At 36.5% G+C, this 18,403-nt stretch overlaps 1 protein-coding gene across 3 annotated transcripts in view; it reads right to left on the bottom strand.

Annotated features, from left to right (window-relative positions):
- Window positions 1–18,403, bottom strand: part of NKAIN3 (sodium/potassium transporting ATPase interacting 3) — a 605,428-nt gene that overhangs the window by 265,723 nt on the left and 321,302 nt on the right. For all 3 annotated transcript variants that reach the window (XM_032882627.1, XM_032882628.1, XM_032882626.1), the window contains exons 2-3: window positions 10,765–10,902; window positions 1,533–1,613 (exon numbers count right to left, since the gene is read on the bottom strand). In XM_032882627.1, coding sequence (XP_032738518.1) covers window positions 1,533–1,613; window positions 10,765–10,902 — 219 coding nt within the window. The remainder of the gene's footprint in view (window positions 1–1,532; window positions 1,614–10,764; window positions 10,903–18,403) is intronic.

Raw genomic sequence — 18,403 nt, 5'->3', positions numbered from 1 at the left:
AGGACCAGTTTCTTCTGGTCTAATATTTTTCCAAAAAAAATCGGTTTATATGGAAGAAAATAGAAGAGAATTACTACCCTGTACAGTAATGATTTAAAATGACCATTCAAATTACAAGATATAAAATGCCATGGTTTGAAAAATGCTATGCTTAACTTATTATTCACATTTATTATATTCACAAAATTTGCATTTTAAAATTACTTTATAATCTGCATGTTACAGAAGATACCAAGGCACTGATTTAAGTACTTTTTTCTGTCTTAAAAATTAGAGATAAAATGTGATTAATAGCACAAATATTAAAGGTAGGTACTTGTGCATTTGTAAAAAAGTCAGTATTAGCAATGTCATTTTTGGTTCCCAAACACATTTGCCAATGTGAGAAAATGATGACAAGTTCTAATTATAAAGTTATAGTGTAGAATCAAGAGTAACCAAGTCAGGAGGTTCTGGAGAAAATCCTTCAGGGAGTTTTGCTGCTTAGCGGAATCAAAAACTCTTTGTTACTCTATTGGACTTCAATGGAGCCTAACAATTCTGAGTCTGTGCTGGCCAATGCAAATTTCTAAGATCTAAAGCTGCAAATGCTCGTAAAAGACCATTATGTTAGGCAGACATTTTCAGACGATCATACAATAGAATAAGTGAGCAGCCACAGAGTCGATAACGAGAAATCTAAAAAAGGAAAAAAAACAAAACAAAACACAACAACAACAAAACTACAGCTTTCTTATTCTTCTGTAACTATACTGTTCCATTTCTTCTCTATGATTTCTACAAATAAAAATTGTGCTGGTTTAAGAGGAAAATGTATGAGACACCCAGCTAGAAACTTTACCCAAGATGCTTTTACATTGGGATGGCCATCAAAAGCCGGTTTTGTAGGAGTCACCGTGAAAATTGTGTGCTCTGCTGATACTAGTCATAGAGAGAAATGAGGCTGGTAACATGTTGCATCAAGACAGCTCTCTTTGAGCAGAATTTCAAGGTGCACTTAGTTGTTAGTCAAGTGACCCTCCAACTACACGTATAAGGCTTTCATCCTTTGTCACACTTTTTTTTTTTTCAGAATTCGTATTGAAGCAAAGGTAGCGACTTGCTATTCATATTGATTATATTAACATTTTCACTAATCCCCATTTCCACTTTAAGTTATAGGAATGCTCAAAATCATTTTTCACTTAATATTTGGGGCTGTTGACATTGTAACATGAAGCCTTTTTAAGCGGGACACGAGGATACACTAGAAGCTGAGTTTCAGTACAGCGTAACAAACCACCATAATGCCAGTTTTGAAATCCCATTAAATAACACTCACCCAAGATCATTCTTTTCTGATCAGTATCCAAACTTATTTTCGATTAGTATTACATTTCTAGAGTTACTTAGATTACTCTCTCTCTCTCTACACACACACACACACACGCACACACACAAACTCACTCTATACACACACATACATAGAGTCATAATAATTATTTATTAGTGTCCTCTTTTTAAAGTGTACTTTAAAAGCAAGATAAACTTACCTTAGAGAGTCCACCTACTTCCAAATAAAAGCAGATAATGAACACATTCCAGGTGACCCAGAGGGCAGTCCATACTGTGTACTAGAAAGAAAGGGGGCAAGGGGGAGAAAGAGTTGAAAAAATGTAGAGATGGAAGTCATGTATACTAAATAAATCAATAATAAAAATGTCAATAAGTCTAAGTCTTCTGGGAAGAAGTAGGGTGCATTCAGAAAAGAGTGCTCCTTATGAGGTCCCCTAAGATCTAGAAATTAAAAATCCAATAGTTTCTTCGGCTTTCAGTAGATGCCAATAAAGCTAGATTTATTTTTAAAGTGCTTTGCTGGCTTGTAGATAAAGTTAAATACAAGTGCTGACTTGATTTCTGTTTTCTGAGTATTAGCTTTTCCAGGGAATACAATTATGCACATTTTTGTGAGTTATCTATCTTTTAGTTATAATATTAACCTATCAAATTTTTAGGAATGTTAGTCAAAACTTGGCACTTCATATCTCTGAACAAAGACCATGTTTGAAAATAGATGTTTGGGGGCGGCTGGGTGCCTCAGTGGGTTAAACCTCTGCCTTCGGCTCAGGTCATGATCTCAGGGTCCTGGGATCGAGCCCCACATCGGGCTTTCTGCTCAGTGGGGAGCCTGCTTCCTCCTCTCTCTCTCTCTCTCTGCCTGCCTCTCCACCTACTTGAGATCTCTGTCTGTCAAATAAATAAATAATATCTAAAAAAAAAAAAAAGAAAATAGATGTTTGGAGTAAAATTAACAAACTTTCCTATTGAACTATTTTAGTATGAGTGGAGTGGGTATACCTCCAAAGCGATCATGTAAAATATTTTTTCAAAAAACACAAAAATTAAGAAATAGGATGAAGAATGACCAAACAAATGACAAATTTCCATAATGGGAATATACCTTCCGATCACATCCAACAGACTCTAAACATGATTGCCTTACTGATTAATTGGTTTTATTAGCATAATATGTATTAGAAAATGCCTTCCCTGAGAATATTGGTCAGTCTGAATTAAGGTAGCCTTAGATCAAAACCCATCTGTGGAGAAGGTCTTAGGGCACAACACACCCAGTCACTGAAGGAGAAACTGAGATATACAACTGACATACGGACTAGCTTGGATGACTGAGGACAGAATTCACTCTGGAAATGTAATACAATGGTTTTCTCATTCATTTTACTGTACTACAAAAATCTATAAATCCTTAATTCTTTAAATAGACATACTAATTAAATCGCTGCTTTTAGTGGTGATTTTAATCATCACATGTTACTGTCAAATTAAAATAATTATTGAAATAATTTCATTAGCTTACTCTGTGCTATCTCAAATAATAAAATTATGAGTTTTAAACATTGTATAAAATAGCCACATTCCTATCGGAATCCTTATCAGAAGCTTTTAACTATTCATAAAATTTAATTTACATTTTCTATCTTTCTGTCATTTATGATTTTTAAAAGACTTTCAAAATAATCTTATGTAGGTGCAAAGTTTTATAAATGGTTACCTTTGATGTCACATCATCTTTTGTGAGGGGGGTTTTACCTTCGCTTTGTTATAAATAATAATAATAATAATAATTATTATTATTATTATGAGTTAAGGTTCCAAAATCACTGGAAATTTAGAGAAGCTGGCAAATAAGTTAAATCATTAACACAAATTAAAATATACAATGAGGTTTTTGGTATTTGTAGATATTGTCGATGCTTCCAGTATTTTCTGTCAGTAAAGTCTTCTGATATGAATGGAGTTAGACAGTTTTTAAAATGTGCCAAGTGCCTTGAAATACACTTTTATAAGTCACAAAATGTTCCTATGAATAGTCAAAATAGCTAACCTTCATCCTCAACTTTTTGCAAACTGATCAAGTCACAATAACCACAACAAATTTTAAAGCTGTTGCTAATCGGTATCTGACATTTTTCCTTCTAAATTAATCTCATTATGAGTCTATCAGAATGAGAGAACAGTGCAGACTGCTAAGTCATGAGAAAAAAAAGCCAATGATAAAGGTTAAGGTAAGGACATAAAAGAAAGTAAGACTAACATAAGGAAATAAACAAAAGTAATTGCAAAGCTATATGATTCTTAATTATTAGGACAGAGAACTTAGACGTTTAAGTGTTCTTTTAGAAAAGATAATCCACTCATGATTATAACAAATGCATAATAAAATAAATCTGTTTAAAAATCACTGCACTGACTCAGTGACTGAAGTGATTCATGCCACTTGTGAACTTTCAAAGATAAAATTATCAGGCTGAGCAGATTCCAAATGTCAGCTGCTAATGCCTAACAATAACATGAGCTATTATTCTGCTGCTTTCTATGTTCTTGGTACTGTGTTAAGCACTTTCTCTGTTCCTGGTACTGTGCTAAGTACTTGATATTGATCAAGTTATTCAGCCATCACTCTAAACCAAGCAAGAGAGAAATCATTTGATCACCTACTTAGTGTCATAGCTGGGAGAGGAACTCTAACATTATGACTTCAGAGCTGAGATCCTTAAGCATTACATGACAGGTTTCATTTTAAAAGATCTTAGGCACAGGACCATGGAATAATTTAGAAGTTACTACTTCACCAAATTTTGCGACTTATCAAGTGACCAATTCACCAAATTATCAGTTTTTCAAAAATTAGCTTCATTTCTATAATTCTGCCGCTGGCAATGTATTTGAATAACTATTTTGCACTCGGCAACTAATGTGTTTTGCGTGATATAAACATTATGGTTTTTTAAAGCCATACTCTAAGCTTCTTTCTTCTGATATTGGTTTGTTGAAAACAAAAAGTATTTGTATGACTGAGTTTTGGACAGTTATGACATGAAAACGATATATGTCAGCCTGCACTGGAGACACAAGTCTCTACATAGAGATATAGGGAAAGCGAAACACATCCATAGGCATTTACCTACACAGGAAGTATTAGGACAACATATGTATTCTTTTTCTTAAAGATTTATTTATTTATGAGAGAGAGAGAGAGAACATGAGCGAGTAGGGGGAGGGGCAGATGGAGAGACTCTTCAAGTAGACTCCTCGCTGAGTGCAGAGCCAGACGTGGGGCTCTATCCAATGACCCATGAGATCATGACCTGAGCTGCATCCAAGAGTCAGACATTCAACCCACTGAGCCATGCAGGCACCCCAATATATGTATTCTTTTTGACATGGGTTATTTTATTTATAATTCAACTGAAATGAGAAATAAAAAGGAAATGAGTCCATTTTTAAGAAATACCTTCTGGTTACCATGGAGCATGCCTATATGCTCATATATCCAGATACATATACTTGCAGTATAGAAAACAACTTCCCAATATAGATAAAAAATTACTCTGTATAATTACCTAGCTACCTATTTATTTGTTGTACTTTGCCTATGTTCAGTACACATATTTTAAGTCCTAATTTACATAAATAAAGCCTATAAGATGAAACAAAAAACGTCCGTGTGTTTTAAGTAGCTTCCTGAATATTTCATGGTTTTACAAAGATAGTTCAGTGTTTTTTAAGGGAAATGAATTTTGGAAGTCTTGCAGTCTATTTCTTCCTCATTGAGCAATTAGTCTATAACATGAATTATTTTTAGTTCCTGAGCTTGTTTTCCAATTACCAGAAAGGCCATTTTTTCATTTATTCACATGTGCATCAATCAGATACAGTATTATGCACAATATATTAGACTTAGGATTTTAAAAAGTAGGTTTCTTGCTCACTCATTGTTCTAACAGTTTCTGGAGTTTAGTATTCATTTCCAGAAGAACTTGAGAGTAATGTGCTGTCCCCTTCATTTTAATTGCTCCAAAAGCAGAGTGAAAGCAAAAAAAGATATATTGAACAGTTCAGTCATTTACCAAGCACTTACTCTGTGTTCAGTTATGGTAAGCAAGTCACATACATTACATAATATAATTCTTAAAGACAATCTGAGTCAGGTTTTTACATATGAGGTTAACTATGGGACAAATAAAGTAAATTAATGCCCCAAGACTTCACACCCAATAATTGGTGGAGGGGATATAATATAGGACCAATTAAATGGAAAATGGACACTTTTTTGATTTTATTTTTTCAGTGTTCCAAGGTTCATTGTTTATGCACCACACCCAGTGCTCCATGCAATACATGCCCTCCTTAATACCCATCACCAGGCTCACCCATCCCCTCGCCTCCCTCCCCTGTAAAACCCTCAGTTTGTTTCTCAGAGTCCAGTCTCTCATGGTTCGTCTCTCCTTAACTGTCATGCAGAGTAGTAGCTCAGGAAGGAGGTTTATGATGACATAGCAGGGAATTTTCCCCATAACAATTCAAATTACACAAGTTCTTGTTTGCACATGAGCTTTTTGCATAAAAGTGCCAATAACTAAACTGTGGACCTAGAAAATTAATTTGGCTTTCTTTCTAATTTTTTAAAAGCAGTTTTGAATCAATGTCCAAAGTTGGTATTTATACAACAAAATTTTTAATTAGCTAATGATTTTGCATTTAAATTAATTTAAAACTGCCTAATTCAATTAGTGCCCATGAAATAACAGATTTAAATAATCCTAAGTAGAATCTCATTTTGGGATGTCTATGTAAGATTTAAAATATTTGATATAGGAATAAACAGACAGGAAGGAACAGTTGATTCTAGTACAGTACTTTATGCTTTCTGCTTCATTTTGTCTATAGTGAAAGAAACACAAAAGGTGTATTCAAACCCTACAACTGACCTTGGTATTCACTAAATAGACATCTCTGTAGATAGGTAGATGGATAGATAGATATCTCACACCTTGCACCTATGCTAAAATAAATTTCAATCAGTAAAAAGTACCATATGACAAAGTTGTTTTGGTGTTCTAAAAGTAAATATAACAATAACAAACTGCACCTTATCTGTAGTGATATTATCCAGAGTGGAATTACTATTCTTTTGTTTTGTGATTGGCTGCATTTTTCTAATAGTCTTTGCTATAGGACCTCCTCAAATACAGTGGCAGGAGCCCACTACACTCTATTGCTTAAAAAAAAAAAAAAAAAAGAGTAGTAAGTCAGCTAATGGTAGGTGAAAGCAGAGCAGCACATATCACATATCATGTAAATCCTCAGTTGAGCTCAAATTGAGATCAAAAAGACAGTAAGGCCAGTTTCTCTTATTGAACTATTGTAGGTATGTTCTGAGATAAGAAATCACTGTCCAGTCCATCCTATGAAGTAATCTCATCCAATAGACTTTAATTCATTTATTCCTTGTTGATTCAAGTATAAGTATCTTTAAAGCCCCATGCATACCAGGAGAAACCTAGAATACAGCAAGGGGTAGGAGCAATGAGCCTGCCAGCAGGACATGAGTGAATGGAGCGAGACAGGAGAGAAGCGAGGGTTGTTGCTGTGCAGAGAGCTAGTGTGGAAGGTGTCACCAGGATCCACGGGAGCAGAGAGGAGGAGGTACTTACCCTGGAGCAGGGTACTCGGCAAGGCTCTTAAGAGGTGACCATTCAGTGGAAGCAATAAGAGTTTTCCAAGAGGCCAAGGAGAATAGGGCATTCCAGGCAGAAAGTAGAGTGTATGCAAACAGAGGAGGCAAGAAACGGCATGTGGTCTTTAGAAAACACAATAGCTGCACACAGCTGCTATGAGGTAGGGAAGTGGGGCGGGCAGAAGAGGTAAGCAAAGGAGCAGTCTTTATGAGCTTTGATTTTCCATGCTAGGAAGTCAGAAGTTTGCCAATAGACACTGTAGAGGTTGTTCTGAGTGGTCCTTTACCATAACCATTTTCATAAGGGTGATTAATTCTTTAAATTCAGCTGTGATAAACCCTGTTTGTTATCAGAAATGGCAGTAACTTACCATCTGAATTTCAGTGCTCCAAAATGACTGTTACTTGGAAATGGATTACGTTTAACTGGCATTATGGATGATTGTTTCAGCCAACAAAGGATACTAAAACTAAGAATACTGCAGGTGAATTAGAGAGAAAATCTCCTGCAATCAAAAAGCTTTCTCCCTGCTCAGTGAAACTTCAGTATGAATTTCTGATCCAGGACTCCTCTCATTGCCACTGAAAAGTTGGTGCCTCCTGAGGCACCTCTTGATTAACGTGGCATATGCCATATTTGTTTTCTGACTTTTTCATACTAGAGTTAATCCCTGGCTGCCAGTGGTAGATTCAAACCAAAGCATTCATGGAAACAACTCAGGGATGAACTACCCATGGTGTGAAGAAGGTAACATGGCCTAGCCATCCTCCCAATAACAACTTGATCTTCCTATTAAAGGTATACTTTGTGAATAGATTTCCCATGCTTGTGGATTAAGGATTCTTCAACCATTTCTCCCAAATGGACAATTTATACCCATGTTAGAATAAGAGGTAATCTGGAATCCCATACAGGTGACAATATTCTGTGATCAGGATCCTTTTCAATATCAAAATTTATACTGCAATGCTACCATATCATCTGGAATCTGGTGGTTAAATGTAATATAATAATCATGATAAATCAACTTCAAGAACCTGACAATACACATCCAGTTCTGCCATTTAACTTCCTGGCCTCCTGGGGTTGGTCACTTAACCTTTCCTTGTCTGTAAAATTAGGGATGCTGACACATACCCATAGGTATTTGTGAAAATTAAATCCAACGGCATCTTTGGTGAGGAGGGCTTTCCCACCAACTCATTGCTTTCTGGGATATGTTCTGTCCTGGGATATGTTCTTAAGTGAGATAGCAAACAAACAGACAAAAGGTAGAAATCTGATTGGCATCCACATTAAAAGAGAAATTCAACATGAGTAAAACCATGGATTGTTTTTCTAATAGATTTTTCTTGAAGACACTTAAAGATCTAAATCCTCCTCCTCTTATGTCCAAGAGGGAAAATGGAGAGGGGGAAGAAAAGAAAAGACACCAGAGAAAGAAGTGACACCAGTTCTATCATGAGTGAACTCTGAATGGATAAACAACTACATGGGGAAAACCATAAATACGTATTTACTGAGCATCTAGTACATTCCATGTTCTCAAAGAACGCTGCCTAGTGGGAGGACATAAGTGTGAACCAATTATAAAACATGCTCAAGACATAGAACAGGAGTGATTAACTACTGATCAACCCAAACAATCCTTGCGTAGAATGAAGGAAGTGTGCTCCAGTCCCTGGAGGACTGCAGGGCTATACGGGTGAGAGGCTGGAGAAGCGGGTAGCAGCAGGACGCAGGACGTGGAAGTGTACAAACTCTCAGCCCTGCCACCCTTCTCATGGCCCTTTCACAATCTTTTCATCACCTCCTGAGACCCCGGGTCTGTATTTGATCACCAACATAGCCCACACTTAACACAATGCCAAACACATGGCAGAAACTTGATAAATAGTATTTGAATGAATATGTTAATGAAGAAAAGGAGGAAGAAAGTTAAGAAAGAAGGGAGGTAGATGCACCTGGCTGGCTCAGTCGGAAGAGTGCGCAACTTGATCCCAGGGTCATGAGTTTGAGCCCCATAGAGGATGTAAAGTTTACTTAAGTAAATATATATATATATATATATTTTTAAAGGGAGGGTAGGAAGGGGAGAAGGAAGGAAAGGAGGGAGAGAGGACAGACTGACTGTGAGATCCATGCTCGGTCAGGTGGTCAGCCAAGGATATTCTTAGATTTATCTTGCTAAGAGCTAGTGAAGTGTTTTAAGCCCATGATTTAGGGAAAATGCAAAGGACATACTGGAAGGTAGGAAGGCCGAAAGCAGGCAGGAAGTCCATTTCCCGGAAAGAAAAGTCAGAAGCCTCAACTGTAGCTGTGTGAGAGTGTGTAGAGCTAGTATGTGGAGGGTACCACCAACAGGACCAGGTAATGGCCCTAATGTGCGCCAACAGCTTCATTCCAGAGAGGTCACTGGCTTTCCAGCTCCCTGGCATTTGGGGCTTCCGCGGAACACCAAAATCATAAAATATAAAGTCTGTGGTGAGTAAAAGTGCTGTGTTTACAGTAACAAACTAGAAAATAGAATCCAATATGATAGTTTGCTATTACGCATATTGAAGTGTTTTAAGCTACAAATCCGACTGCATGAGACACCCTTCTAGCAGATTATACATGCCTTAGCAGAGGCTGGCTTTCAGAGAAGAAGAGTAAGGCAGAAATTGTTCAGTCCCCACAGCTGGCTGGGTGATACCAAACTCTCTTAACACCCGGGCAGCCATTTTGAGTTCAGAGTCGGCTGTGGGTCACTTCAGTGATGTGGGGAAAGATACAAAAAACCAGTTGGAGATTCAAAATAGAGAATTAACGTATTCACAGAAAAATGCATAGCTTTATTCTTTCCACAGTTGTGCCTGGATTAAATCAAAATTGAAAGAGGGCATATGTTTAAGTCTAGGGTTTTCTTCTAGTGAGGCAATGTCACCGCATTGCAAGAAAATACTAATTCTTCTGAACATGGTATATATATTTAGGCTTAATAAGTATTTTAGGTATGTTATTCTTAGTTACAATCACTTATATAGGCTTAATTCTCACAACTTTACACATGTAGCCTAAAACACTGCCTTCTTTTTAGAAAACTAATTACTGTGAATAACTCCCATTTAATTGTGGAACACAGTATACACGTCATTAAACTGTCCTGCAATGGAGAGTGTGCTGACCATGTTTGGTGTAGTTGGAGTATGGAATTAACATTTCAAATTTATCTTAACAAAATGGAGACAAGTTCAATGATATAAAGTATGAAATACTATAGGGATGAGTACTAAATAACCTTCAGTGCAAGCATTTGTAATGCCCTAAATCATTTAAAATTAAGTTATATTATTATTATCAGTAAATAGTTATGGTTATGAAGGTTTGTTTTTTAGTGACATACATCATGGAAATGGCAGTTAATGTACATTTATGTCTCATCATGACATCCGGACCACAGCCAGACCTCCTACTCTATCCAAACCTTGTTTTGATTTTCCTTATGAAACTTGAATTCACCATTACATGGTGTCTTGATCTATGTGTCTCATGTTCACACTCATGTTGCTTTGATCTCACTGTAAGCATTCACTGAGTCATTTTCCCACAGATTAGCATCTCCAAACAGAATTCAATACCTAGAGGCTTGAACAACAATGCCACATCATATCCAAGGGAGTAACTTAACGATATTTCATTAACCTCCATTTAGTAATTTTGTAGCACTTATTGCAAGATACAGGATAAAAATAAAACTTACCACCACAATATATCGAGGTCTGTACTGAATAGTTCCAAACAAACCCAATATGACGACTATTATATGTAGAAAATTTCCAAGAATTGGTGCCCACTGGAAGCCAAGGAAGTCAAAGATTTGCCTCTCCAAGGCTGAGAGCTGAAATAAAGCAAAGAGAGTCCATTAGCATCTAATCCAAGCATCGTCACACCATTTTAATATTTATTTCATGCCTAGAGAAGGCTGCATAGTCAATTTCAATCACACTCATGGACATCATCATCACTAGAGTTGTGACACCCATTTCATGTACTATTTTATGCAACTTCTCTCAGAAAATATGCTAAGATAACTTCGAGGTTATAAAGTACAAAGAGATTTTAAACCTATCTGGAGAGCTTGACATATGCTCCTTAAATCATTTTCTCAGTAGAAAATCCAGGAAGATATTTTAGAGTATCATATTCTATGATATGAGTTCATCCATTTTTTAAAAAGATTTTTTTTTTTTAATTCAAGAGAGAGAGAGAGAGAGAGAGAACACATGCACGCTCATGAGGGAGGGGGTGGGCAGAGGGAGAAGCAGACTCTTCTTCTTCTGCTTCTCTCCCTCAAGAGGGATCTTGAGGGATCCAGATGTGGGACTCAATCCCAGGCTCTTAGATCATGACCTGAGCCAAGGCAGCCACTTAACTAACTGAAACACCAAAACACCCTGAGTTCATCATTTTTTAAAAGATTTTATTTATTTATTTATTTGAGAGAGAGAATGCGGGCACGCAGAAGAAGGGGGGAGGGCAGTGGGGGAGGGACAACAGACTTCCTACTGAGCGAGGAGCCTGATGTGACTTGATCCCAGGGTCCTGGTGAAGGCAGATGTTAATTGACTGAGCCACGCAGGCGCCCACCTAGTTCATCATTTTTTTTTTTAAATAAAATGATTGGCTCAGTATAACACACTTGGAAAAATAACTACAGGCTTGAATGCTAGAAGTGGTATGATTTTGGAAAACAAGCAAACAAACAAACAAGCAAAATAAAACCCAAATCTCCCACTCATCTCTGCCTTCTTGTAAGAAATATAGATTACCAAATGTATTTGGTTTCTTTGCTTTCATTAGTCCATCATGGATGATAATGACTAACCACTTTTTCATAATGAAGCTTAGTGATTTATTTAGCTCTGGACTCATAGCTCCCATGTAAAACTAAGTTAAATAATTCTTTTGGATCATATTTTATTGAGATCATATACTTATATGAGAATTCATCCTAGATTAGGCAAAATCCATTTTGAATGGAGAATTAAAAATTACAGGACCATTACAGTTATAGACATGCCACAGTTTATTACATTTGCATTATATACAATTACATTTTAATCAATTATACACAGTATTAAAACATACACTTAAATAATCTGTGTATGATTGATGAAACAGAAGAATTTCATAGAGTTCAGTGAATGCCAAAAATACCATTATCCTATTAAAATGATATTTATTGTATTGGATATCTAAAAATTTTATAGTTCCACCTGCTGTATTTGGACACTAATTTTATACCTTTTGGGCATTTTTCTAAATTTGCTTTGATAAAATAGTAATTCTAATAAAATGATCCCACGAATAGCTATGTTGATGGCACTAGAAACTGCAGATTTGAAATGAAAATGGTACCCTAGGTATTTTTCTAGTTATGTGACAGGTGTATGCCTGAATAGCTTTAATTTCCATGGACATAAAGAAATGTCCTCCATCCAGAAAGCTGAATTTACCTTGGTTAAAATTCACCTTCAGCAAGCTGTGGAGGAGAAGAGAAATGAGCAAATGCCTAAAGACAACCACACCAGAACCACATTCATTTCATGGGCATTTCCTGATCATCAAGTGATCTGTCACCATCCCTTGCTCGCACAAGTGAGAGGAAGCACGGAAATGGCTAAAACGTGAAATAATCAGAGGAAGGTAAGAAGCAGCACCATGTTTTCAATCCCCTGTTTGTTGTTCGTGACTCTAATTAGTTCCTTGGAACCTTCCCCTAAAAATGCAGCATTTTATTTATTGGCCCATCAGCGATGTAAATATGCAGTTTTTTTTATGTCCAAACAGGATGGATGTGCTCAGATAAAAAAGAAAGCCTGAAGAGCAGCTGCAGGCAATTTATTCTGAAAAGCAACCCTATTTTAAAGCTGTCGAGCATCACAAAAACCTTTAAAGTGAACTTTTCAAACAGAGAAAAATCCATTTTCTTTTCTGTCAGAAGATGCATGGACAGCATTCTCTTTTATGATATTAAAGAAAACACACATAATGAAAAAGAAGCTGAATTAACACCACTTATTAGAAAATCTGCTTTCTTTCTTGAAGACACTATATCTATTAAGTTTGTTCTCTGATAACTTACTTAAAAATGGATTCAGGTGGCTTAATATAAGAGCACAAATGAAAGGTCAGAAAAAATCTAAACAGGGAGGGGATCATATCGAGAATTAAAAGAAAGGGAGCTTTAACGACTAGTAGAGCCAAGAAAAGTAGGTTTCAGTAGTTGACCCTGAACAACACGGGTTTGAACTGCACGGGTTCTTAGATGAGAATTTTTTTATAAGTACAGGATGGCACCTTAAGTGTATTTTCTCTTATGATTTTCTTAGTAACATTTTCTTTTCTCTAGCTTACATTATTATAAGAATACAACATATAATATGCAAAATATACAAAATATGTGTTAATTGACTGTTTTCATTATTGTAAGCCTTCCAGTCAACAGTAGGCTATTGGTAGTTAAATTGTGGGGGAGTCAAGAGTTATATTTGGATTTTCGACTGTGAGAGGGGTTGGTCTTCCTAACCCTCCTGTTGTTCAAGGGTCAACTCTGTTGTATTTTAAAAAGTCAACTAAAAACAAAAAGTCCATCCAAAGTAAACAAACCACCATTGCATTTTTTTTACTTGATTATTTGATCTAATTTCCATGTTAAGTTATTTTGTCATTTAGTTTATAGGCAAAGATCTTCTCTCTAAATGTCATAATCTCTAGAGACACCACTTATTGCCTTAGAGCTTGACATTAATAATAATGACCCAGAGCCACTAAATGAAGTTAAATGAGATCCAGGTTGCTTTGTTAACTCAGAAAGGATGAATTTATTTTAGAAATATCTCTGTCAGAATGGTTCTCATCAACGGAGCATGCCCGGGAGTGCACACTGGGTGCATCTCTTCCCAAATCCATGGTCAGTGACCTTAAGTTGGGAACCTGACATCAACCATTATGGGAATATGTACAATATGGACATTGGTAAATGCTAAAAAGCAGGGTTTTGTTTGTTATAAGAATGTTAAACGTTACCTGTACACCACTGAATATAGCGCCTAGAAAATAGTAGTTCTGATCCAGAAAGGTAATGAAAGTAAATGATCAAATATACAATGCAGCATGAACAGAAGGCACCCAGCCCCGATGAGCACAGAAGCATGGATGGGCTCAAAGACAGTACCAGCAGAGATGCCACAGCAAAGAGAATGACTGAGACATTTGACGATTTTGAGATATCAATAGAGAAATCAGGAAAATTTAAAGGATACTCCAGAGAAAGCAAAAAACCAACCAGTCACCAGTGTAAAACATGAAACAGTGAGCTAAAGAACAACGAAATCCTTTCTAAGTAAGGCCTCTCTGCCTTTACCTTCTTTACCTACTGTAAAGAAGGTAAAACTCTAGAAGCTATAAGAATATGATGTAATAGGGTATGTTTCCTAATAAGATAAAAAGTAAATACAATCAGAATCTTAATCAAAGGAAGGAGAAGCAGGATGGAGGGAAAGAAGGAAGAGAGAGAGGGAGGGAGGGAGGGAAGAAAGAGGACCAAATCAGTGATGTAAGGAAAGCATGGTTAAAGATACAAAGCAAATTAGAATGGGGAGTTATTTTGAATGTAAATATGAAGAAGCCATTCAAACATTCTCCTTGAGTGGTAGAGCGATAGGACCATTGGAACTATAAGAGAGAAATGTAACCCTAGCTCATACTTGGGGCTGCATGAAAAATAGTCCATACTCATTATAATGTAAATGTTGCTTAGTGGATTACAGCTTTCAGAATCAAATTGTAAGAAGTTTGGAAGTTTTCATTATGGTTATGGAACAAAAGGAATGTGTGATTTGACTATATAAAGTATATTCAACAAAAGTTGGGAAAGGCTTAATATTCTGTATGTATGGCAATGGGAATGGAGTTGTGCTCTAAAATTCTTTTTGTAGGGTTAGGCATTTCCTTTCACCAGGCTTCAGGGTAGGAATATTCCTTATAAATCTATGAATCATTAACTGCAACCCACATTAACCACACATACCAATATCAAGAAATATTTCTGCTTCCTTATTTTATACCCATACAAATAGGAGCACCTTTAAAATACAGTAACTTTCTTATTTTTTTAAAGATTTTATTTATTGATTTATTTGTCAGAGAGAGAGAGAGAGAGAGAGAGAGTGCACGCACACAAGCAGGCAGAGTGGCAGACAGAGGCAGAGAGAGAAGCAGGCTCCCGGCTGAGTGAGGAGTCCGATACGGGACTTGATCCCAGGACTCTGGGATCGTGACCTGAGCCAAAAGCAGTGGCTTAACCCACTGAGCCACCCAGGTGTTCCACAGTAATTTTCTTATTGATCCATATATTATGTTTAATGATTCACATGGTATTTTGCTTAAGTGGTCATAATTATGAATAATTGTGAAAATTAATTTATACTTAATTAAAGAGCTATAAAAACTTTAGGTGACCAAACATTTCCCTGGGAATTTACCTAGGCTGGGTCTACACAATAAGCTTCTGCCCAAACAAAAGCTGGGTTAGAATGCTCATTCTTAAGGAGCGAGTACCCTTGGAGAGTCTACTTCCCAGTAAGAAACGTGAGCTGGCGTTTGCTCCCATACCCCTTGGCCTTTTACCCTGCTCACTGGAGGCAGACTCAATAAAAAAGATCAAAACAGGGTTTTTCATGTGGGTAGAATCATAAGAAAGCATTTGATCAAACCATAGTTTCATAAAAAGACTGTGAAATTAAAGCATATTGTATGACTGATATACTCATCTGTTTAACCTCTTGCCTAGGGATTCATGCAGTCAGTACTTTATAGCCATGAAGGATCACATCTTTCCTTAAAGTGGGAATTTAAAAGCTCTAATTAACTTTCCTATTAGCTAAATTGGTATCAGGCCATTTCAAGTAAGTTTTGAGTTACTAGAGTAGGTTTCCTTTTGTCCAGGAAATCGATGTAGCCCTTCACTCCACCACCATCATCCTTGTTTCCTTTGCTCAAAAATCTCGGGGCTACTCAACTCCCAGAGGACTTTTCAAGCTTGGAGATGATAGTGCCCAACTCGAATGCTCACAGACCTGTCCAAGGCCAAATTATGGTCTTATATTTCTTCATGGCTCTAAAAAAAGGATCAGGGGCGCCTGGGTGGCTCAGTGGGTTAAAGCCTCTGCCTTTGGCTCAGACCATGATCCCAGGGTTCTGGGATCAAGCCCTGCATCAGGCTCTCTGCTCAGCAGGGAGCCTGCTTCCCTTCCTCTCTCTCTGGCTGCCTCTCTGCCTACCTATGATCTCTGTCTGTCAAATAAATAAATAAAATCTTTAAAAAAATAAAAATAAATTAAAAAAAGGATCAATAGCATTTATAGCATGAGTCGGTTTCATAGACCCATGTCACAAAGAGTTCTAACAACTTGGAGATTTACCAATACACTAAAGCAGGTGCTATTCCAGAGAAGTTTCAATGTGTTTGTAGACTAACCAAGTCTTAGGAGGTACCCAAATTTCAGTGATCCAAGAATTCTAGATATGGCCTGGCCTGCTTGTGATTTGGTTTATCCAGTAAAGACAGGAATAATGTTAAAGGCTTCACAATTTCTGCATGGTTTTGTATTATCTTTGGTAGGGATAAATGGCAAAGATTATTCCATTGAATCCAGAAACCAATCATTTAGGGAAATGAATAAAGTCAAATCATGTTTAATTTATCACCTCCTTTTCCTGCTGCTTGATTTTTACTGCCCTCTCCGATGGCTGAATAGCCATTAGTGTTTATGTAGCTCGATGCGGTGGAACCATGAATGCTAGGGGATGTACGTTCCTTAATGCCAGGTGTCACTGTCTAAGTTGTTCCTCAAACTTACTTTACTAGACTTCTTGCAAACCTTCTTGCACCCAGAGGAAGGCTTCTTTTCAGAAAAACTCATTGAAGTAGTATTAAAATTCAAGACTTGCAATGTAGGTATTAGGATTTTGATGTAAATAAATAGAGTTTTAAGTCCACAGAAGTAGCTATAAAGCTCTACCAACAAGGGATAATGGAAAGGAAGGGATAAATATTTCCAGTACATATACTAGGATCCATATCATATAATATCTCAGTACTATCCCATTTGAAATAGAAATATTATGAATAAGCCCTTAATCTTTGCCTAGATAAAAACACTTTCATGTCAATAAGGAAAATTACTTGGGCTATGGGATACTTAATGATCAATAACAAGACTCAGCACTTACGTAGCAGTTTGTATTTTCAAGTCACTCTACTAACCAAATTCAAGATACTCTTTTTCAAGATGAATTAATTGAGAAAGCCCTTGTAGTAGTTGTTTTTTCTAGAGTCCAGAGTACGCTTTGAATGGCAGGCATTACAAAAACCACATGACACCAGATCATATATGAAATGATTAATTAAGGTAATATGGAAAGATTGCAGAGACAAGCATAAAATAGTTTCAAAAGTACTTTTCATCCAATCATTAGAATGTCATCAGTGATTTCTTTTTAGATTCAGTTTTTTGATCCTAACCAATTATTTTTTCTTTTGTGTAAATTCATTCATTTGTTCAGCGTGTACCACTTCACAATAGCTAGGACATAGGCAGGGTATAAGGATGAATGGCAGAATTCTTGGACTAGAGAAGCCAGTTCATACTCTGGTGGCAAAGAAAGACATAGATCAAATAATTATAATAAAATACATACACTGTGGTACAGCAGTGTTCAAAGAGCTATAGGAACACAGAGAAAAGTGTTTTAACCTCTGCCTGGCATGACCAGCATGTTTAAGACACCCTTACAGAAGAGGTGGCTATTGAGCATGGTTCCCAAAGAATGGTCAAAATTTTTCATGCAAAGAAGAGTGGGGGCAATTAAATCAGCAAATAACAATGAAATACAATTAAGGCACAATTAAAGAGCAATTAATTAAAACAATCAATTAAATAATTAAACAATTTGTTAAATTAATTACAGAACAAGTAAAGCAGAAGGTACAGCAGAACATTACAAAGTGCCATAAAATGTCAATTTTAGTTCCACTAAATTTAAGTCTACTTTCAGGAATTTATCTTACTTAGACAAGTCAAAGGATCATTGCACAGTGTTAGGTACATGGACTCTTGAAACAGACTGGCTGGTTTTAAATCCTGACTGTCACTTATTAACATGTGATCTTGGGCAATACATTTAAATTCTCTGTGTCATGGCTCCTTGTCTGTAAAATGAGTTTATATATACACACACACACACACACACATATATATGTACATGTATATATATATATATATGTATACACGTACATATATATATATAAACTCATTCAGTCTACAGAAGCACAT

The sequence above is a fragment of the Lontra canadensis genome, unplaced genomic scaffold (genome assembly GCF_010015895.1).
Source record: "Lontra canadensis isolate GAN:19392208 unplaced genomic scaffold, GSC_riverotter_1.0 scaffold83, whole genome shotgun sequence".
Taxonomy (NCBI): Eukaryota; Metazoa; Chordata; class Mammalia; order Carnivora; family Mustelidae; genus Lontra; species Lontra canadensis.
Note: the sequence above shows the minus strand (reverse complement) of the source record. Positions and strands in the feature narration are given on the sequence as shown.